Consider the following 22,744-nt stretch of genomic DNA (forward strand, 5'->3'; position numbering starts at 1 on the left):
AAAAAATTTAAAAAACCAAACAAACATGGCCCGTATTTCAAGACCCAGACATACATGCAGAAACGTGCATTACAAACACCTATTTCTAACCAATGTCTATTTTCACTAAAACTCCCACCAGGCTCCTACACCACTGACAAAATTGGCGGGAGATCTTGCTGCAATATATTCTGTTCTAATAAACTGAGATTTTCCACTTTATGTTATTAAAAATTGTTAGTGCACCATAAATACAAGGGACCATTTCAAGACCCCCAAAGCTTTGAACACACAAACACACAAAGCCAATCCAGGAAGCTGACACTGAGTCACAGAGCGCCTGTCCTCACCCAGAGAGAGCAGGTTCCGGAAGTTCTCCAGCATCACGTCTCCATACAGCTTCTTCTGGGCGGGGTCCAGCAGCCCCAGCTCCTCCTCCGTGAAGACCACAGCCACGTCCTTGAACGTCACCGCCTCCTACAACACCAAGCACACACAACCTCAATCTCGCACCCAATGGCCACTGGGAGCGGGGCAGCACGGAAAAGCTGGAGAGGATGGTGGGATGTAGTTCCAGAGTGTGAGGGGCTCAAGTCCATCTGTAGGCTTCCAGGCGCTTCTCCTTCTACCCTGCCAATGCCACGGTGAGTTTCATCAGCCTCACCAAAATGTGTGGCAATGACAACGTCCTTGTGTTTTTGCGTCCTCGTGGAGTCTACTTACAAGTAACCGCCAAAAACTCTAAACACGCATCCTGGACAACACACGTTTTACTTCGCGACGCGTGGTGCTGACTGCCCCAGAAGCATTCAGCAATTTAGTTCAAACGTTTGACGACACCCACCTTCCTCCTCTCACACACGCACGAACCCTATCACTTTGCTTTCACGTGTGCCACTAACGAGCTTTTGCTAACCTTGTGGGACAGCTCCGTGGTTCTCCCATGTAATGTTCGGCATCATGTTCCGGAGCCAGCAGGCCTCAGTGCGATTCCCAAGGGCCTGTGCCTTACTAGCTGTGTGACTTTGGACAAGTCTGTCCATGTGCCTGAGTTTCTTCTCCGTATGTGGTCCTTCTGTGACAGAGTTCCTTCAAGGATTAAACCAGGGAATATCCCTAGCACTTGGAACAGTGCATGGCACAGAATAAGTGCCTAACAGACCTTTGTTATTATTCATGTTATTTCTTCACGTTGCCATTATCAACAACTATCTCATCAGGGCACCCGGGTGGTTCAGCTGGTTAGCGTCCAATCTTGATTTTGGCTCAGGTCATGATCTCAGATCTCACGGTTGTGAACTCGAGCCCCAGGGTGGGGTCCGCACCAGGCGTGGAGCCTGCTTGGGATTCTCTCTCTCCCTCTGCCCTTCCCCCACCTGCATACACTTGCTCCCAAGCTCTCTAAAAAAATAAAAAATAAAAATACTTCCTCTCAGGGTGACTGGGTGGCTCATTGGTTAAGTGTCCAACTCTTCATTTCAGCTCAGGTCATGATCTCATGGTTAGAGAGTTCAAGCCCCACATCAGGCTCTGTGCTGGCAGTGCAGAACCCACTTGGGATTCTCTCTCTTCTTCTCTCTCTGCCCCTCCCCCACTTGTTCTGGCTCTCTAAAATAAATAAATTAAAAAAATATTTCATCTCATTTTGTGGCTGTTATCCCAGAGAACAGAAAACTATATTTAACGATACCGATTAAACAGTATTTAATTTTACGTATTTTTCTCATTACAACGTATCCTGCAAAGAACATCATTTTACATAGACCTTGTTTCCCTGACCACTTGAAATTGATCACAAAGGAAAATTAAAACGTCAAAAATGAGCACGTTTAAAATTGTGATCATATGATGGCAGATTTTCTTCCCCCTCTTTTTCCTACACCGCTAATCTCTCAAAAGAATACAACAGCCCTGGGGTGCCTGGGTGGCTCAGTCGGTTAAGCGTCCGACTTTGGCTCAGGTCACGATCTCGCGGTCCGTGAGTTCGAGCCCGGCGTCGGGCTCCGTGCTGACGGCTCGGAGCCTGGAGCCTGCTTCCGATTCTGTGTCTCCCTCTCTCTCTGCCCCTCCCCCGTTCATGCTCTGTCTCTCTCTGTCTCAAAAATAAATAAACGTTAAAAAAAAACTTAAAAAAAAAAAAAAAAAGAACAATACAACAGTCCTGGGTCTCCAAATGACAGCCCAGAGCAGGCTATACATTTTTCCACGGTTTTGCTAATCTGGTTTACAAGAACAACTTGTATTATTATTGCCACTTATTTGACTGTAAATTAACATAACTCCCTTTGAGATGTTTATTTGTGTTTCTCATTTTTCACATGCTTACTCTCATCCTTGTTTGTATTTCACTGGATTTTTGCCCTTTACCATATGTATAAGATTCCTCTTATGGGCTCTGCCTTTTTATTTTGGCGTCCCTGTAGCAAGTATTTTTGCCTCAGGTTGTTGCTCCTGGTAATTCCGCATCAGGTATCTCTGGCCACAGAGAAATTTAAAGATTTTACATTGAAAATTTAAATTTCATAAATGACTGTGCTAACTGCTATCAACGTGCCTGCAGCGCCGAGCAGGTCAGCGTGGCGGGGTGACTCTGAGAAAGGGGTCAGGGAGCAGGCCAGCTGTGGAAATCATCTCTCGAGGGGTGCCGGGGTGGCTCGGTTGGTTAAACGTCTGATTCTTGGTTTCAGCTCAGGTCACAATCTCATGGTTTGTGGGTTCAAGCCCTGCACTGGACTCTGTGCTGACAGCATGGAGCCTGCTTTTATTCTCTCTCTCTCTCTCTCTCTCTCTCTCTCTCTCTCTCTCTCCTCTCCACCCCTGCTCACGCTCTCTCTCAAAAATAAAAAAATAAAAAACAGTAAAATCCCTAAACCACATACATGTCTTTGAACAGGAAGTAAAGATAAAAAGTACATCGATTCAATGGGGACAGGATGCAACTGTGAAAAATGAACATTACAAAACATTAAAGGAAAAACATCAGAATTAAAATTAGATGTATATCATGAATACAAATTCAGTTATGGATATTGACAAGGATAAGAGAGGGAAAAAATAAAAATAGCTCAATTGTCAGATAGGAAGTAATGAATTGGAAGAATTGCTCATTTCTAGTAATTTTTCTACTCCGTAAGAAAAATAATAATAAAACAAAAACTAAAAATACATGCAAAGTAAATTCAAAAGGGACAAGGGAAGACCCTGGCACAAAACAGGTCCTCGAACGCCTGGAGTTCTGCTTGAGTCATCCCCAGAAAAAGGTGTGACCATCTGAATAATGAGATGGAATTTGGAAAGTGAGAAAGGCAAGCCCTACTCACCTTGAACATGGTCACGGGTCCTCCTACTTCTCGCAGTGTGCAGAGCACAGAGTTGCACAGATCCTAGGAAGGCAGAACCGCACCTGGTGGGGGGCCTAGGGAGGCGGAAAAAAGACATTAAAGGTAGCCCGGGATGTCACTCCCCTCCCGTCCCGGGATGATTACTGGAAATCCGTACATGAGTGTTCACAGCACCATTATTCCTGATAACCCTCCAACCGGAAACCACCGAAATGTTGACCTATGACTTATGCACAAATAAACAAATTGTGACAAATCTGTACAGTGGAATGTTTTTCAGATACTTTTACTGTAATTAAAAGGAATGAAGTATGGATCATGCTGCAACATGGATGAACCTGGTAAACGCTGCTGAAAGTCAAAGAAGCCAGTCACAAAAGGCCAGATATTTTATGATTCCATTTCTAGAAAATGTCCAGAAGAGGCAAATCTAAGGAGAAAGAAAGCAGGTTGGTGGTCACCTGGGTATTAGGGGAGAAAATGGAGGTGAACTGAAAATGGGCCTGAGGAATCCAACTGGGGGAATGAACATGTTCTAAACTGAATTACAGCAATGGCTGCACCACTCAGCAAAGTTACTAAAAATCACTGATTTGTGCAACTAAAATGGGCAGATTCTATGATATGTACAATACACATCAAGTTGATATAAATAAATGCTTGTTCATCTACGTATCATTTAAATCACAAAACTAATTGACAGATTCTGAGTGCATCTTGATAAAGGTATTTATATTTGAGTGAATAAGCAGGGAACATGGGGAAGCCTGGCCTCACAGCAGAATGCCAACCAGTAAGTGTATCTCCCCATAAACTTTACTCATTTTGATTTAAAAAATAGTAACTTTAGGGGAGTCTGGCTGGTTCAGTCGGTAAAGCGTGCGACTCTAGATCTGGGGGTTGTGAGTTCCAGACCCACGCTGGGTATAGAGGTTACTTAAAAAATACAATCTTTAAAAAAATAAATAAAAATTAGTGACTTCGCAGTGGAGAAACCTAATAGAAATCCCCTTAGCTTAGGTAACAACGTTGAGTTCACCGATATACGGACAGACCGACGTCCTTTGGCTCCTGTTATGCTGCAATGTCAAGGACGCCTCAATGTTCTATGGGATCCCTGCTAATGACGCACTACCGAACCTAAACACGTAGTAAGTACATCTGATAAACCCCAAATGAAGAACTTTCTCCAAACTAACTTGCCTCTACACTCTTCAAAAGCATCAAGAACAGGGGCACCTGGCTCAGTCGATGGCACGTGTGACTCTTGCTCTCCGGCTTGTGAGTTCGGGCCCCACGTTGGGTGTAGAGCTTATGTGAAAAACAAAAAGTAAAAAAAAAAAAAAAAAAAAAAAAAAAAATGAAGCACCATCAACAAAAAAGACAAAGGTTATGGAATGCATTCCACATTAAAGAACATCAAGTTTATGATAAAAGTTTTGTACAATGTCTATCAACAAACATACAGTTTAAGGCAGTACATAAAATTGGACTTTGAAATGAGATGGGGGAGGGGAGACTGGTTATAAGGCGTTTACATGAAAAACAGAACAAAATTAAATAGAAGACTGCAGATTACAAACCAGGATGTTATATGTTATCTAGCATTATTTAATAAGTAACAATACCATTAACTACTATTTGTAATTACTTACTAAACATCTAACATCTGATAGATAACTCTATCATATAGTATAACATCCAATATTACCAAGCACGGGATGTTAAAATTCTATAATCAGCCTCCCCTAAATCCTTTTGACCAAGATACCTGATTACCCATATGTGGGGCTTCCTTCGTTCAGAAAGCTAAAAGAAGCTGTCATTGAATTGCAGGTATATTCCTGGTGTTACGTGGCTGACGGAGCCACAAGACAGACAGGCAGAATGTAAACAACTGGGGAATCTGTGTAAAGAGTATTTGAGGGGGCACCTAGATGGCTCAATCAGGTAAGCATCTGGCTCTTGGTCTCAGCTCAGGTAGTGATTTCAAGGTTCGTGGGATTGAGTCCTGCATCAGGCTCTGCACAAGATAGCAAGGAGCCTGCTTGGGATTTTCTCTCTCCCTCTCTCTCTGCCCCTCTTCAACTCGCTCTCTCTCAAAACACATAAATTAGAAGAAAGAAAACAACTTAAAAAGAGTATATGAGAACTCCTTACACTATTTTTGCAACTTTTCAATGGAAAAATTTTTAATTTTAAATTATGCAAAAATAAAGTCTTATACTGTCAGGAAACACTCACAGGAACAACAATAATAACGGGGATAATGAAGACAATCGTGAAATTAAATGGAAATTCATTTTTCTTGGCAATGTTTAAAAATTGGCCATAGCTCTGTGGGACCTAGCTGGCTCAACTCTTGATCATATGAGCCCCACAACGGGTGTAGAGGTTACTTAAAAATCGTAAAAAAAAAAAAAAAAAAAAAAAAGGGTGGCTCAGTCGGTTAAGCCTCTGACTTCAGCTCAGGTCATGAAGTCACAGTTCATGAACTCGAGCCCCGCGTCGGGCTCTGTGCTGTCAGTTCAGAGCCTGAAGCTTGCTTTGGATTCTGTCTCCCTCTCTGCCCCTCCCCTGCTTGTGCTCTGTCTCTCTCTCTCTCTCTCTCTCTCTCAAAAATAAATAAACATTAAAAAAATTTTTTTTTAAATCGTAAAAATTTCCATAGTTAAAATACATCAGAGGCTAAACACAGAAAAATATGATCAATGTGCAAAATGTTCATAAACAAACATACAAATATGCACAAACAACCACCAAATAAAAATGCATTAAAAGCTTCACAGTTATTATCTTTACATCCTCGATTACCGGGTAATTAAAAAAATTTTTTCCAGCGTGCCTGGGTGGCTCAGTCGGTTAAGTGTCCAACTTCGGCCCAGGTCATGATCTCGTGGTTCCCGAGTTCAAACCCCGTGTAGGGCTCTGTGCTGACAGCTTGGAGCCTGGAGCCTGCTTAGGATTGTGTCTCCCTCTCTGTCTCTCCCGCACTCACACTCTGTCTCTCTCTCAAAAAGTAAACATTTAAAAAATTTCTTAAAAAATAAAATAATTTTTCCCTCATGTTTCTGTATTTTTTGATTGTTCCATAATGATACAGTTCTTTAAGGAGGCACGTGGGTGGCTCAGTCGGTTAGGTGTCCGACTCTTAGTTTCAGCTCAGGTCATGTCTCATGGTTTCATGGGTCCGGGCCCCTATATTGGGCTATGTGCTGGCACTGCTCAGCCTACTTGGGATTCTCTCTTTCTGCCCCTCCCCCACTCACAATGCCTCTGTCTCTCTCAAAATACATAAACTTCAAAAAAAAGAATAAAGCATATTACTAGTAAGAATAAAATAGTTGACAATGTTTTTAAAAACTCAGAAAAGTCAAAGCCCGTTAGCCTTGCTTTTAAGGTCCTTCAGACCCAAGTACTAACTACCCCAGGGTCTGATGCCTGCTGGTTCCTACAGCTGCAGAACATGCTCAAGAGATTAGCAACCTGAGCTCTGGACTCAGGCTGCCTTCATTCCAACCCCAGTTCAGCCTCTTACTAGGTGGGGACTGTGGGCAAATCACTTATGCTCCCTGGGTCTCAATCTCATTTTATTGACTAGGAAAAAAAAAAAAAAAAAAAAGAAAAGGCAGAATTTCTTCGCATAGCTGTGGTGTGGCCCAATATATTTCTTTGTATAAAACCGTCATGGTTGAGGTTGGCAATTAAGGATTATTACTAATACCCATGCCCAATTACACAACCTATACATCATCTAATTGACGTGACTATCGTTGTAAAAGAAAAATGCCCAGGGGCCCCTGGGTGGCTCAGTCCGTTAAGCGTCTGACTCCTGATTTCTGCTCAGGTCATGATCTCAGGTAGGGAGAATGAGCAACCCCCCTCCTTTTCCCAGGCCGTGACAGGCTCTGTGCTGACAGCAGGGGGCCTGCTTGGGATTCTCTCTCTCTCCCTCTCTCTTCCCCTCCCCAACTCACCCACACACGCTTTCTCTCAAAATAAATAAACATAAAGAAAGAAAGAAAGAAAGAAAGAAAGAAAGAAAGAAAGAAAGGAAGGAAGGAAGGAAGGAAGGAAGGAAGGAAGGAAGGAAGGAAGGAAGGAAGAAAGAAAGAAAGAAAGAAAGAAAGAAAGAAAGAAAGAAAGAAAGAAAGAAAGAAAGAAAGAAAGAAAAAGAGAAAGATGCCAAATCCCACTCACGTGGAACTTTGCTGTCAGTAGCCAGGGGAGTCACTCTTTCCACCTCTGTGCAGCCCTTTCTGAGAAATCAGGCTGGGGAAGAAAAAAAAATAATGTCATGAAATGCCATGATCATGTCACTGTCCTCAATAACAGTGAAATCTAGGCGCCCCGCCTGGGGTGACTCAGCTGGTTGGTTGTGCAAGAGACTCTTGATTTCGCCTCAGGTCGTGATCCCAGGGAAACCGGAAACCACCTGAGGTGATGACAACTGCCCTGACAAGACCTGCCGCAGACCCAGACCACCCAGAACTTCTGAGCTAGACCCCCAACTCGTGCCTGCACAGAGTGGCTTCTGGACTGACCTACAATTACCTTTACCTCATTATAATCCTAAAATTTCTGCCCAAGGAGGAGCCTCAGCCTCACGTACATAACACACAACATATAGGCATGTTTCCTTAGGGCGCATGCTCATCCCTATGCCTGCCTCTACCTACCATGACAGGCCTTCCCTATCTAAATATCCATCCTAACCCTAAACAAAAGGAACCCATTCACCCTCTTTTGGGGATTCCCGGCTGCGGAAGCTATTCCCCTGTGATTTCCTTCTTTGCTTGCAAATCAAAGTTTTCTTTATGCAACAACTCAATCTGGTAAGGTTTCTGAGTCACCAAGGTGGGAACTCAACCTTAGTTCCATTACTACCGGCACCTTCTGAAAAGAGAGATTAGAAGGGGCCCAGGATGGGGCGCCCGAGTGGCTCAGTCAGTTGAGCGTCTAGCTTCGGCTCAGGTCATGATCTCACAGTTTGTAGGTTTGAGCCCCACATTAGGCTCTGTGCTGATGGCTTAGAGCCTGGAGCCTGCTTCGAATTCCGTGTCTCCCTCTCTCCGCCCCTCCCCCACTCATGCTCTGTCTCTCTCCCAAAAATAAATAAAAACATTAAAAAAAAATTTTTTTTTTAAAAGAAGGGGCCCAGGATGACCCAGCAACCTGATCCAGCAGGAATCAGAGAAGAGCAAAGATCACCGCAGTTGGATATGTGACCCTAACCTGGGGACTTGACTGATGCTCGGGAAATTAATACCAAAAAGAGATAACCATTCACCATACGCCAGGAGCTGTTTTGAGATTTTTATTTCCACAGCCATAGCTGGCGAGCGGGGGCGGGGTGGGGAGGAGGGGGCAAGAGCATCTGGCTTTGGGGAGGTCCCAAACAGACCCCACTTGGTCCCTCGCTGCTGACAAAATCCGAAGGCAGAGAATCTAGTCCAGGGGAATAAGAAAAGAATTTATCTCAGTAAGGCGAACGCCAAAAGACTGCAGACTAACGGCTCCAAGACTGTCTTCAAAGTGCCTGAAAATACGTCCAAGTTTATGTAAGCAAAAGGTGGGGTGAAGGCGGGCGGGTACTGCAGATGGGCAGCGAAGGTCAAATGGATTACTATCTTGGGGTCAATCACAAACGGGGTCTTGCTGGCGCAGGGCAGACCTTGCGGCTTGAGGGGTTAGTTTAGGTTCGCACCAGGGGCTGCTTTGCCCCCAAGGCTGTGCCACCTGCGCCAAGAGACAAGCTGGAAAGAAGCCAGCCAGAAAGTTTGAGGTCAAAATGGAGGCAGGTGAAGTTCTCTTTCACCACCTCTTACAATCCTGGAACACCGGGAAGCACAGGCACGCGTGGGTGTAGGGAGGCGCACGGGGCGAGCTGAGACAAGCAGAAACTCAAGCCAGGCGATAGGTGACCCCACCCCACGCCCCACCCCGGGCCTCGGGACCCACCACGAACGCAGAGACTCCCCCAGAGACGCACACCACTGCCTTCCCCCCCGCTAATACCTGCGTGCTCCGCTCAGGCTTTTTTCCCCCCTAAGTCGCCCTGTCGCTGCAGGTTCCAAGCACAGATTCAGGAAGTTTGGAAGCGCTGGGAGAGGCGGAACTGACGCACCGCTTCCATAGAAAATTCAGGAGCAACCTCCCACTCCCCCAGCGGAAGCGCCCGCGAGAACCTGGAGCTTCTGGACTACATCTCCCAGGATGCACCAGACCCGCCTTCCTGAGCGGAAGTGAGCGCGACTACACGGAGCGCGGGGACTACATCTCCCAGAATGCTAAAGGCAAAACGTTCTTAGGCTCGCGCTCCTAAACCAGTTGCGGCTGCTGGAAGCTCCTTGTCTACGCTTCCCCAAATGCCACAATGGAAGGGGTCACGCAGTCCCGACTTCCTAGGTGGTAATACGGGTTTCCTTGTTAAGAGTCTGCGTTACCTCTGCCTGAGTCCTCAGCGAAATTATTCCATGGACACGACTTCCGAATTCGAAATGCCTCCAGTTGTGACAGGAGTGTTGTTGGAAAGGGATTAGGTGAGGAGGTACAATCTTCAAGAAATTAACGGGGAATGATTGCTTAAGGGACACTAGACGACTGAGAGGGGGAGGATGTTTAATGTAATCTGACGATATGAGGCCAAAACAGAGTTCAAAGAATGGGTGAGGGAGAATTATGCGGGAGGGGCGGTGAGAAGCGAGGAAGTTACCCGCTTCTACTCCAGACACACCACAGACTTGGGAGGAATTTAGGGCCCAAGTGGAAGCTTGTCCTCATGGAAAAGCACGCTTCCCTTATTTAAACTGTATATTAAAATTATTATCCCGGGGTGCCTGGGGGGCTCAGCAGGTTGAGCATGTGATTCTTGATTTTGGCTCGGGTCATGATCTCAGGGTGGTGGGATCCGGCCCCACATTGGCCTCTGCGCTGATCAGGGAGCCTGCTTGGGATTCTCTCCTTTTGCCCCTCCCGTGTGTGTGTGTGTGTGTGTGTGTGTGTGTGTGTGTGTGTGCGCGCGCGCGCGCGCGCGCTCTCGCTCACTCTCTCTCTAAAATAAAAATTTTTTAAAAATTATTATCCCTACTTTGGAGGTGAACATGTCAAGCTTCTGTGAAGTTACAAAATTGTCCAGTATCTCAAAGCAAGGGTAATAGCTGCAGAACTTGACATTGGACTTATTCTGACACCCATAGCCCATGATTTAAAGGCAAATCACGGAGGAGGATTCTGTAGGTGGGAGAGCATATTTTAGTATTAAGAGTTTTTTCCTTTATACTTTCTGATAAAAATATTTTATATTTTATAGTTATTTTATTGCATATAGTTAATTTTAAGAGATGTATGTTACTAAAAACTAAAAATAGTATGAAGCAAAATAAGAAAAATGCACCTAGAATCCTTCCTCCTGAAGATAAAAATTGTCTCCCCATAAACATATATCAATATATATCTATATCTATCCATATCTAGCTAGCTAGCTATCAACATATATATTTAATTTTTAAAATGAAGTCTCGGGGCGCCTGGGTGGCTCAGTCGGTTAAGCGGCCGACTTCGGCCCAGGTCACGATCTCGCGGTCCGTGAGTTCGAGCCCCGCGTCGGGCTCTGGGCTGATGGCTCGGAGCCTGGAGCCTGTTTCCGATTCTGTGTCTCCCTCTCTCTCTGCCCCTCCCCCGTTCATGCTCTGTCTCTCTCTGTCCCAAAAATAAATAAAAAACGTTGAAAAAAAAATTAAAAAAATAAAAATAAAATTTAAAAAGTTAAAAAAAATAAAATAAAATGAAGTCTCAGGGTGCATGGGTGGTTCAGTTGGTTGAGTGTCTCACTCTTGATTTTGGCTCAGGGCATGATCTCACGGTGGTGAGATCAAGCCCTTTGTCAGGGTCTGTGCTGGGTGTGGAGCCTACTTAAGATTCTCTTTCTCCTTCTGCCCCTCTGACCACCCCCCACAAACACACAATCTCTCTCTCTCTCTAAAAAAAAAAAAGTAATTGAAAAATAAAATGAAGTCTCACGTTCTATATCCATATAAGCTGATCATTTTGTAATACCAGTTTTGAAAGTCTAGGGGCGCTTGGGTGGCTCAGTCGGTTAAGCATCCGACTTCAGCTCAGGTCATGATCTCGCCGTCTGTGAGTTTGAGCCCTGCGTCCGGCTCTGTGCCGACAGCTCGGAGCCTGGAACCTGCTTCGGATTCTGTGTCTCCCTCTCTCTCTGCCCCTCCCCTGCTCATGCTCTGTCTCTCTCTGTGTCTCAAAAATAAATAGAAACATTTAAAAAAAATTTTGCAAAAAGTCTAACTCCTTCCAAATGATGGCTGTAGAACGTTACACTGGATGGACTGAGAACTAAAAACGAAACGGCCCGACATCTGGAAGCTGGTGTAGCCCTCGAAGCTAGGCCATGTTAGTGTCCTTTGGGACATAAATGAATCACAGAACACCATCCTCAAATGAGCGTTCTCTGAGACCATGGTAAAGTGAGATGAAACAAGTCCCCTTCTTAATTTTGTCGAGATACACACAAAAATGAGGTCACTGTGCCATCACACAATGCCAAGCATCCCTTTTTTGCTAGATGGGTGACTGCTACTTCTTTGTCACTTGGACCATTATTCTTGTTCCAGGCAGCCTTCCCAAAAGGTAACACCTATTGAAATACTCACTCTTAGAATTCCTCCTGCTTTCCGACAGTAGTTCATCTCCAGGAACCCTGCTTCTTTAGGCCTTCCCTAAACCACCCAAACAAAGCTCAAATCCTAGAGTAGATTCTTTCTGACACCCTCTTTCTCTCGTGACGCTTCATGGTTTTCTCTGGTGGGTGTACTCCACTGCAACAAATAATAAGCCCAACGTGTCCAACTACTGGTGTGTTTCTGGATGAATTAAGCGTTTTGGCACATCCCCTGAGGAGTAGCAGGTTTGCTATTACATATGGTCCTTAGGCTTGCTTGCAACGCTGGATTTTGGCTGGTGTCGGGGAACATGGATTTGGGAAGACTTACTCCGTCCATCACTGGTCAGAGCTGTTCACTGTGTCTCAACTGCACAACAAGGTTTCTTTTGAACATCCGCTTTCTCTGTTGAAGGTTTGAATTTTGTCACCTGCTAAGTAGATGGCGCCTACATGACCAGCTCTCATTAAGAACCCTAGGCTCTCAGGGGCGCCTGGGTGGCTCAGTCAGTTAGGCGTCCGACTTCGGCTCAGGTCATGATTTCACGGCTCGTGGGTTCGAACCCCGCGTCGGGCTCTGTGCTGACAGCTCAGAGCCGGGAGCCTGCGTCAGCTTCTGTGTCTCCCTCTCTCTCTGCCCCGCCTCCACTCACACGGTCTGTGTCTCTCAAAAATGAATAAACATTAAAAAAAGAAAAAAAAAAAAAGAACCCTAGGTTCTCAGGGGTGCCTGGGTAGCTCAGTGGGTTGAGCATCCAACTTTGGCTCAGGTCACGATCTCAGTTTGTGAGTTCAAACCCCACATTGGGCTTGCTCCTGTCAGTGCAGAGTCCACTTCGGATCCTCTGTCCCCCTCTGTCCCTGTGCCTCCCTCACTCATGCTATCAAAAATGAGTATTTTTTTTAAAGAACCCCTTTTAAAACCCCTTTCTTTTGTAGCCCTATTGTAGACATTTCACACATGTGTTCTTTCACTGAAATATAGTCCTAAACCCAACTGTATTCTGTGTCCTCTCAGCAAGTCACAGAACCTGAAGGTGGTAGAAGGGACCCTCACGCCACTATGCAAATTGAGATAGCATGGATCGCAGGATCTAGTATTCTGTGGAGATAGAGCCCAGAAAATTGATTATGAAAATGAATCTATTAGATACACTTTGTAAGTACACCCCTCAGTCAATACACTTAAAATATCACCATGGCATCCACGGAGCGTGGAATGGCATCCAAAGCTTCTTTCTCCTTAGAGGCTCCAACGCTATAATGCTCTGTAAGATCCCTACCCATGCACATTTTTTCTTCAAAGCATTTTTCTTAACCTCCACAACATAACCACTTTACTGTCTCCAGTATTTGCCTGCTCCCTGGCTTATGCCTCAAGATGACTCTTGTGCGTCAGAAACAAACATGGTTGACCATACTCATTAGTTTATCTGTGAATACAAATTGTGTCTTATTCCTTAGTTTTGATCTTATCTGCCATATGATAGTGCAGAACAATCTTAGTAGGTGACCCAACTATAAGGGACTCCTAATCATCTTTCAAATTCTGTAATTTGCCAGTTTGATCAAATCGATGTTCACTGAGAAATAAAAACACAACAGTAGAATTACAGAATGGAACACGCCACCAAATACTCCTTGCCAAAGAATATCATTTAGAGTATCCATTTCTATGTTATGTATGTATATAAACACATAATACACAGAATTATGAATTTATTACACTAGGAAGGCTATGGTCTGATTTCACAAAGCTTTTATTATGTTCTTCTCCTGCTATTACAGGTCTTTGACATTAATTTAATGGCCCCATGTTATTACGGGAATATATGAAATTTAAACAAATTCTTATTGAACACTTGTTATTTCCATTGTTAAAACTCTGTGACGTTATTGATGTGGTATTCATTTTTTCATTGTTTGAATCTCATAGTATGTTCCTATAGTATGATTTCCAGATCGAAGTTGCATGTTACACATTCTGAAATATACTGCTTTTCAAAAAAATGTTTTTGTCACCAAGAAAAACATATAACTGTCATTTCTGAACCCTGTAATTAATGTATTTGATGCAATCACCAAATCCCTAATTTTCCTCGTATTTATTTTCATGGGGATGAGGGGAAAATATGGGAAGCTGACAAATTAAATGTCCTTCAAATTGGCATAAATTCCTACCACAGAAGTTTGATTAAAAAAAAAATCCTACAACAATTAGAAGGCAATCATATCAAAGACTACATGGAAATGCAGAAATTTAAAACTCAATGACAAATTCAAAATTAAGAAAATTTTTTTATCACTACTATATAAATCTGATGTTTTTAGTGTTTCTTTGAGCCCTTGCCTTAACTTTGTTGAGAAAATTAAGATATGTGCAGTGGCCAGTTATTGTGAAGTTAAATTGTTTCAGTCTGCAATGTGAGAAAAATCACAAGAGTTCAACTGCTACTGTGTAAACCATGGGCTATGAGATCAAGACATGAAAAATAAGAATTCAACCTCAGAACACAGGCTGACAGCCAGAGCCAACCATAATAGGAAACTACCAAAATAATGCTGTGGAACACAGTACTCAGTGTATTTCTGCATTTCAACTATTTGTTCCTCAGAATTATTTATTAGTTTTTGCTGGTTTCCTTTTCCAGGTACAATTTGTAAAGATTGCACATTTTGCCTCTTTGGTTCATTTAAAATATTTTACCACTTTTTGCCATTTTAACAAATATGTATCTTGGTGTGGACATCCTTGGGCTGATTTTTTGGGTGGATCTCTGTGCCTCCTGGATCTGGTTATCTGTTTCCTTCCTCACATTAGGTGAGTTTTCAGCTATTATTTCTTCAGGTAAAATTTCTGCCCCCTTTTCTCTTCTTTTGGGGTCCCTTTAATGCAAATGTTATTATGCTATTATGCTTGATGGAGTCATTGAGTTCCCTATCCTCAATCTCCATGATTTTCTTCCTCTCATTTGTGTGGCTTACTTTCCATTACTCTGTCTTCCAGGACATTCATTCATTCCTGTTTCATCTCACCTTCTTCTTATCCCATCAAGTGCATTTTTAATTTATTGTGTTCATCTCTGCTTGGTTCTTTTTAATCTATTAAGGGTCTCAGTGATGTCCTCCACTCTTCTCAAACCCCGTGAGTATCTGTGATCATTACTTTAAATTCTCTGTCTGGAATATTACTTATATCCATTTCGCTTAGGTCTCTTGCTGTGGTGTGGTCCTGTACTTTCATTTGGGAGATATGCCCATCTCATTTTGTCTCCATGTCTATTTCTGCATATTAGGAAAGTCAGCTGTGTCTCTTGCTCTCGAAGGTAATGGCCTTATGAAGAACAAGTCCTGTAGTGCCCCGCAGTGCATGGTCTCCTGTTTCCTGGGACCTGTCACTTCAGGGGCAGGGTCTCCTATGTGTGTTGCCTGTGCCCCAGTGCTGTGTCCTGGGCTCTTTTTATTCAGTCTGGTCACCTGCAGAGGCTCTCTTTGCCTATTGTGGGCAGTGTTTGGTCCCAGCTGGGTAGAGCCCATTTTAATGATATGTGTTGGTCTGCTTGTGAAATGAGACCTGTTGAAGCTGCCACCTCTGGAACTGATATTCTGCAAAACACACAGGTCAGGAGACAAGGTAGGTTTGCTCTGGTCTTCACAGTGCCGGGACTGAAGCAGGTGTGATTGGGAAAGGCAGACCCACCAGAGCACAGGGGGGCAGGGGCTGGCGTAACCAAGTTAGGTAAGGAGTGTGGGTGCCGTGCTGGTTCCAGCAGGTACCCATGTGCTTATGCTGGGGGGGCCAGGGAGGGAAATGGTTCCCTCCTTTGTTCCCAAAGGAGTGTCCCCATGATCCCTGCCTCTCCAGGCCACACTCAGTAAATTGCTGTCCCTGCTGTCTGCCCCTGGCATTTGCCAAACTTGATTCCTGGTTGTGTCTCCACCAGCTGTTCATCGTGCTCTCCCAGAGCCCAGCCCACAGACACTGGAAATCCAGGCTTTAAGTCCAGCTGGCTGTTAAGAACTCATGCCATTTGGCCCCTCTCGCTTTCAAAGCCAAGTGTTACAGGGATTCATCTTCCCCATGTGGGCTCCCCAGTGTGACAGTCTGTTTTTTGTCTTCTCTACACCACTGGTTCCTTCCCCTCCACAGACGGCCAGTCTGGCTCCCTCCCGAACTGCATCTTTGCCCTTCCTACCTTCTCTGATATGGCCTCTTCTCTACCTTTAGATGTTGACTTTGTTCTGCCAGTGTCGGGGTCAATTTCTGGGTTATTTACGCTGATGTGAGTGTTGTCTAGTTGCATCGATGAGAGGAGAGGAGCTTAGTGTCCTCCTACTCCACAATCTTCCCTAGTTCTCTCTTCCTTTTGATTCATTTAACAAATGTGTACTAAGTGCATACACAGAGTGCTATTCAATGCTGATTGTATAGACTCAGCAGCAAACAAACTCCCTGCCCTCATGAAGCTTCTATTTCAGGGGACATCGATTTTAACATCCACCATTAGAATCTGATAAAGGCCTAAAGAAATTATTATATTTAGGCCTTTTTCTTGAGTGATAGCTACAACTGCCAAGGTTCTTGTACCTTGTACACTGCACCACTTAGGTGACCTTGGGATCACCAGGATGCATTCAGCTACGGCTGAAACATTCACTTTAATGAAACAAATGTTTTCCCTCCTATGAGACAGAATGAGATTTATCCTCAACGTGGATTCTGTGATGAATTTTAACATACGAACTTGAACTGAACTGCTTACTGCATATCTCACACTTGTAAGGTTTCTCCCCTGTGTGTACTCTCTGATGAGATTTTAGATGTCCAGATTGACTGAAGACCTTACCACACACATTACATTTGTACGGTTTCTCTCCAGTGTGGACTCTCTGATGAACTTTAAGATTTGAGGTCCTAGTGAAGTGCTTACCACATGTCCTACAGGTGTATGGGTTCTCTCCCAAATGGACACCCTGGTGCACATCAAGATCCAAGCTCGTCTTGTAGCCCTTCCCACATTCCTCACATTTGTATGGCTTTTCTCTGGTGTGGACTTTCTGATGAGCTTGCAGGCACGATTTCTGACCAAATCCCTTCCCACATTCTTCACATTTGAATGGTTTTTCTCCACTGTGGACTCGCTGATGTGTCAAAAGAGGTGAGACCCACCTGAAGCTCTTCCCACATTCCTTACAATTATAAGGTTTCTCCTCTGTGTGGAACCTCCGATGATAATAAAGATGTGTCCTAGAAAAGAAGCTCTTTCCACATTCTTCACATTTGTATGGTTTCTGTCCCATGTGGACCTTCTTATGGATACGAAGACGTGAACGCCAAGTGTAGGACTTCCCACACTCCTCACACTTGTATGGTTTTTCTCCCGTGTGGACCACACAATGACTATTAAGTGCTGATCTACGACGGAAGTTCTTACCACAGATATCACACTTGAATGGCTTCTCCCCGGTATGGACTCTCTGATGGTCCTGAAGATGGCAAGCATTAATGAAGGCCTTTCCACATCCCTCACACTTATAAAGTTTCTCTCCCGAGTGTAACCTGCAATGATTACTAAGTTCTGATCTACGACTGAAGCCTTTCCCACATTCCCCACATTTGAATGGCTTCCCTATGGTGTGGATTTTCTGATGAGTTTGCAGGCATGAGCTCTGACTGAATTCCTTACCGCACTCCTCACACCTATACCGTTTCTCTCCCAGGTGAACTCTCTGATGAATACGAAGCGCTGAGCTATAAAAGAAGCATTTCCCACACTCACGACATGTGTGAGACTTCTCCCCTGAGTTTATGTGTTGAAGATCACAGTGGGAGGTATCACTAAAGATCTTTTTGCACTCATTTCCCAGGGAAGTCTTCTGGCCTGTGTGGGTTATAGACCGTGCTGCCTCAACGTGGCTGAGTAAATCCCATTGTCTGTGGAATTGAGAACTCTTTATCATGGAGTCGTGACACCAGGTTAAGTCATCTGCAATATGCTGCCAGATTTGCCAGCAGGAAAGTTCTTCATGTGGTTCCACTTTAGGAACAGTCTCCATCTTGTGTTGGATTTTGTCTCCTAAAAGACAAAGAGTGCAGAGATGTGGGCAAACGAAGGCTTTATTCGGTGTCCTCAAGATTTAACAGTTAGGAAAGAGCATGAGAGTTTAATGAACCCAGGGAATATTCCCTACATCCTTCTAGTGTGTACCATGGTCTCTGGTTTAAATGCCTACAGAAACCAAGAGGTAATCCAGTAGGGTCCTGTCCACTAAGCACCAATGAAACAAATTAAGAATCATGCTAAGCCTCATATGTAATGGACAAGTTAGAAATCAAAGAATTAACAAAAATGATAATGATACATATTGTGATTTCCACTCAATTTCATAAATCGGTGTAAATTCTTAAATAGTAAAATATGCAGCAAATAAGTTATATAAACAACGAGGCCTGTCCTCAACATCAAAGAGACAGTTCTAAGCCCCTGGAATGTCCTGCCTGAAATGAGCGCAATAGGGACTTCGGTCACATTAGATTACTTTAACAGTATGATGTAGGGATGACACTGACCACAGCAGAAAAACTAAGAACATGATGTTGGGCGGGGCTTTCAATTACCTGGTAGCGTGGACCAAGAGACTGAGAATAACCATATGAAACCATTCAGTCTATACTGAATGGTCACGTGACAGAGCTCCAATAATTACTCTGGACACTGAGGATCACATGAGTTCCCCTAATTGCCAATATCCTGTGTATAACTGTACACTTTCATTTTGGAAAGTAACACAATAACACGTCCCTGATTCTATGGAGACAAGACAATGGAAACTGCGTATTGTACTTCTCTAAACTCTCTCTCCTATGCTTTTTCTCATGCCTTTCCTGCCATAAACTAAGCATAACAGCTTTCAGTGAATTCTACCAGCCCTTTTAGAAAATTATTCAATCTGAAGGCAATTTTGGGAACCCCTCAAACTTTTAGTCAGTGTCAAGTACAGGAGGTCTGTGTGAACTGTCCCTCGAAACCTTACAGTTGCTTAGACTCTTTGCAATCCTATATATCAAGCACCCGGAACTGATTATATCTATATGTTCTAAGTATTCCCGCAAATTCTACACAATATGTGTAGCTCATCTTATTTTTGTGCTAATATATGTAGTAACTTAATTAAGATACCTGAAATTAAAAAGGGACAGGAAACTGCAGTTTTACTGTGAGGTCAGAAATTTGTACCCCACAGGAATACCCACAAGGAGGGTGGTGTTCCTAATGAAAGAACTGGAAGATGGCAAGAACCGCGAGGGGTGGAAAGGATACATAAAGGCTTATGCACCGGTTTCTTCTGAGGCTTCTGGACTGTCTCATACTAAACAGAGTGTGGAAAATCTTTGGATGTAGAATATTGGGCTTTCACATGAGTTTTTCTGACTGAAAACTATAGCCTTTTAGTTGGCTGTAAAATAAATTTAAAATCATTCAATAAGCATTTAGAAAAAAAGGGACAGAAATCATCAGAGTATCATTATTCATAGGAATGGGGTGATGGCAAGAATTCTTATAAAGTCGTACACATAAATCTACACACAAATGAAATGTTTCTTTCGGATACACTGAAAGATGCATTTCCTAGTAGGGCGTGTGCTCTAAAAAGTTTGAAAACTTAGTTCAGGAACTCAGCAAGTCTATAATTAAACAAAGCGTTCAAATGGAAAGTCCTAAGGGCAAAAACTTGGAAAAATATTAATAGGTGCGTATGCACCTCTTGGTACATGCTAGTTTATGGTTATATTTAATAAACTGTCCCTTTAAAATAGTTTTCTTTGGGGGCATCAGGGTGGCTCGGTCGGTTAAGCATCCGACTTCAGCTCAGGTCATGATCTCATGGTTCGTGGGTTCAAGCCCTGCATCAGGATCTGTGCCCTCAGCTCAGAGCCTAGAGCCTGCTTCAGCTTTTGTGTCTCCCTCTCTCTCTGTCCCTCCCCTGCTCACACTCTGTGTGTGTGTGTGTGTGTGTGTGTGTGTGTGTCTCTCAAAAATAAATAAACATTAAAATAGTTTTCTTTGGGCGGGGGATATAAGAAGTCTCTCCAAGGATGTGACAATTTTGAGCGGGCTGTTTCCTGATACTTTCCAGGTTATCATGTTCATCAACTGCAGGTGAAACAATAGGCTTCATGATAAATGTGTGGAAATCATGTGAAATGATTATTCTTTAATGGCTAAATTTGTAGAAAATAAAGGTGCAGAAATAGATACCTTAATTTTTGACCAAAATGATCAGGTATAGACAACATTCAGCTGTGTGACTGGGGTTACTTTCATCTCCTCCCCTTCTGGCACATGGAGAGGAAACTTGGCAACAGTGGGGTGGATGTAGGCTTTGTAAGATGCCAATGCGCTGTAGATGGGCAAACTGTGCAAAACAAAACCTTTCAAGCTGATTACTATCTTGAGAGATCAGGAAGTTGAGATTTTTTTTTTTTCTTCTCCACTTGTTGGGCAGCTATCTAGGAAAAGACATCAGAATCCTCATTTTTAAAAAAGATTTTCTTGGGGCGCCTGGGTGGCTCAGTCGGTTAAGCATACGATTCTTGGTTTTGGCTCAGGTCATGATCTCACAGTTCGGGAGTTTGAGCCCCATGTTGGGCTCTGTGCTGACAGTGCAGAGCCTATTTGGGATTCTCTCTCTCTCTCCCTGTGTCTGCCCCTCCCGTGCTCATGCTGCCTCTGTCTCTTTAAAAATAAATAAACTTTTAAAATATTAAAAAAAAAAAAAAAAGATGCTCTAGGGGTGCTTGGTTGGGTCAGTCAGTAAAGCACATGACTCTTGATCTTGGTGTTGTAAGTTCAAGCCCCATGTCGGGTGTAGAAATTACTTAAAAAAATATTTTTTTAAAAGAGAAGTATTTGGGGGGAAGAAGGAAGATGGCAATGGAATAAGAGTACCCATGAACTGTCCCATGAATACAAGTAGATAACTATGAGACATCCTAAATACCCCAGAAATCAACCTGAACAATGGCAGCACAAACTCTGTAACTAAAGGTAGAGAAGAAGCCGCAGAGGAGTCAGAAAGTGTGGGGCCACAGTTTGGGAGAGAAACGGATCATGGCTGCTGTGGTGAAGAGGGAGCTGTAGTTGTGGAGAAGGGGGTGAGACAGACGAGCACACGGGAGCGCACGGGGAAAATGAATCCCCACGGCAATTGGCTTGGAAAGCAAGAGGGGCCAAATTTCATGAGTTCTTGCAACCAGCGGTGCTTAAAGCCTGGAGCTGTAAGTCAGCAGGCTTGGCTCGGGGACAGCCTGAAGTCTTTGGGGCTGCTCTGTAAGTGATGAATCACTAAATTCTATTCCTGAAATCATTATTACACTGTATGTTAACTAACCTGGATATAAATTAACAGGAAGGAAAGCAGGACAAACAGCCCACGGACATAGAGCATGGAAACGGGAGATCTGAAGAGCACCTGGGGGGCACCTGAGTGGCTTAGTCGGTTAAGTGTCCGACTTCAGTTCAGGTCATGATCTCATGGTTTGCGGGTTCGAGCCCCACGTCGGGCTCTGTGCTGACAGCTCAGAGGTTGGAGCCTGCTTCGGATTCTGTGTCTCCCTCTCTTTGCCCCTCCCCTGCTCGTGCTCTGTCTGTCTGTCTCTGTCTCTCTCTCTCTCAAAAATGAGTAAACATTAAAAATAAATAAATAAATGAAAGAAATAAAAAGCATACACATCAGTAAAGGAGAAGTCAAACTTTCACTATTTGCAGAAGCCATAATACCCTATATAGGAAACCTGAAAGATTCCACCAAAAAACTGCCAGAACTGATAAATGAATTCAGTGGTCACAGGATACAAATTCAATGTACAGAAATCTGTTGCGTTTCTACACACCAGTAATGAAGCAGCAGAAAAAGAAACTAAGGAATCAATCCCATTTACACATGCACTAAAAATAATGAGACACGTAGGAATTATGCTAACCAAAGAAGTGAAAGACCTATACTCTGAAAACTATAAAACACTGATGAAAGAAACTGAAGATGACACAAAGAAATGGAGAGACATCCCATGCTCTGAGACTGAAAGAGCAAGTAACTGTTAAAATGTCTGTACTACCCAAAGCAATCTACATATTTGACACAATCCCTATCAAAAGACCTGTCAGAATGGCTGAAATCAAAAACACAGAAGACAGCAAGTGTCGGTGGGGAGTTGTGTACTGTTGGCGGGAATGCAAACTGGTTCAGCCACTGTGGAAACAGTATGGGGGCTCCTCAGAAAGTTAAAAACAGAGCTAGCCTACCATCCAGCAATTGCACTACCAGCTATTCACCCAAAGAATATTAAAAAACTAATTCAAAGGGACACGTGCATGCATCCCTATGTTTATAGCAGTGTTATTAACAAGAGCCAAATTGTGGAAGCAGCCCAAGTGTCCATCAACCGATAAATGGATAAAGATGTGGTATATATACACAATGGAACATTATCTGGCTAGAAGAAAGAACGAAATCTTGCTATGGGCAATGACATGGATGGATCTAGAGGGTACAATACTAAGTAAAATAAGTCAAAGAAAGACAAATACCATGTGATTTCACTCATCCGTGGAATTTAAGAAAGAAGACAAATGAACAAAGGGGGGGAAAAAAACAGAGACCAACCAAGAAACTACAGAGAAAAAACTGGTAGTTACCAGAAGGGAGATGTGTGGGGGGGGGGGGGTGAAATGGCTGATGG

At 43.6% G+C, this 22,744-nt stretch overlaps 1 protein-coding gene and 1 long non-coding RNA gene across 4 annotated transcripts in view; both read right to left on the bottom strand.

Moving 5' to 3' along the window:
* The window catches only part of LOC131500164 (zinc finger protein 234-like), a 46,778-nt gene that overhangs the window by 12,614 nt on the left and 11,420 nt on the right, over positions 1-22,744 (bottom strand). Inside the window, exons 5-7 of the mRNA XM_058708940.1 lie at positions 16,687-18,077; positions 3,300-3,362; positions 330-456 (exon numbers count right to left, since the gene is read on the bottom strand). Of these exons, the coding sequence (XP_058564923.1) occupies positions 330-456; positions 3,300-3,362; positions 16,687-18,077 (1,581 nt within the window). The remainder of the gene's footprint in view (positions 1-329; positions 457-3,299; positions 3,363-16,686; positions 18,078-22,744) is intronic.
* Positions 3,404-9,503, bottom strand: LOC131500231 (uncharacterized). Of its 3 annotated transcripts, none has more exons than XR_009256194.1 (4): positions 9,339-9,503; positions 7,521-7,592; positions 4,560-4,631; positions 3,404-4,460 (listed from the first exon to the last, which is right to left on the bottom strand). It is a non-coding gene; the product is annotated as an uncharacterized LOC131500231 (long non-coding RNA). The 3 variants fall into 3 exon arrangements; XR_009256193.1 differs by having other exon boundaries at positions 3,404-4,481; XR_009256192.1 differs by lacking the exon at positions 3,404-4,460 and having other exon boundaries at positions 4,488-4,631.

Source organism: Neofelis nebulosa, chromosome 17 (assembly GCF_028018385.1).
Source record: "Neofelis nebulosa isolate mNeoNeb1 chromosome 17, mNeoNeb1.pri, whole genome shotgun sequence".
Taxonomy (NCBI): domain Eukaryota; kingdom Metazoa; phylum Chordata; class Mammalia; order Carnivora; family Felidae; genus Neofelis; species Neofelis nebulosa.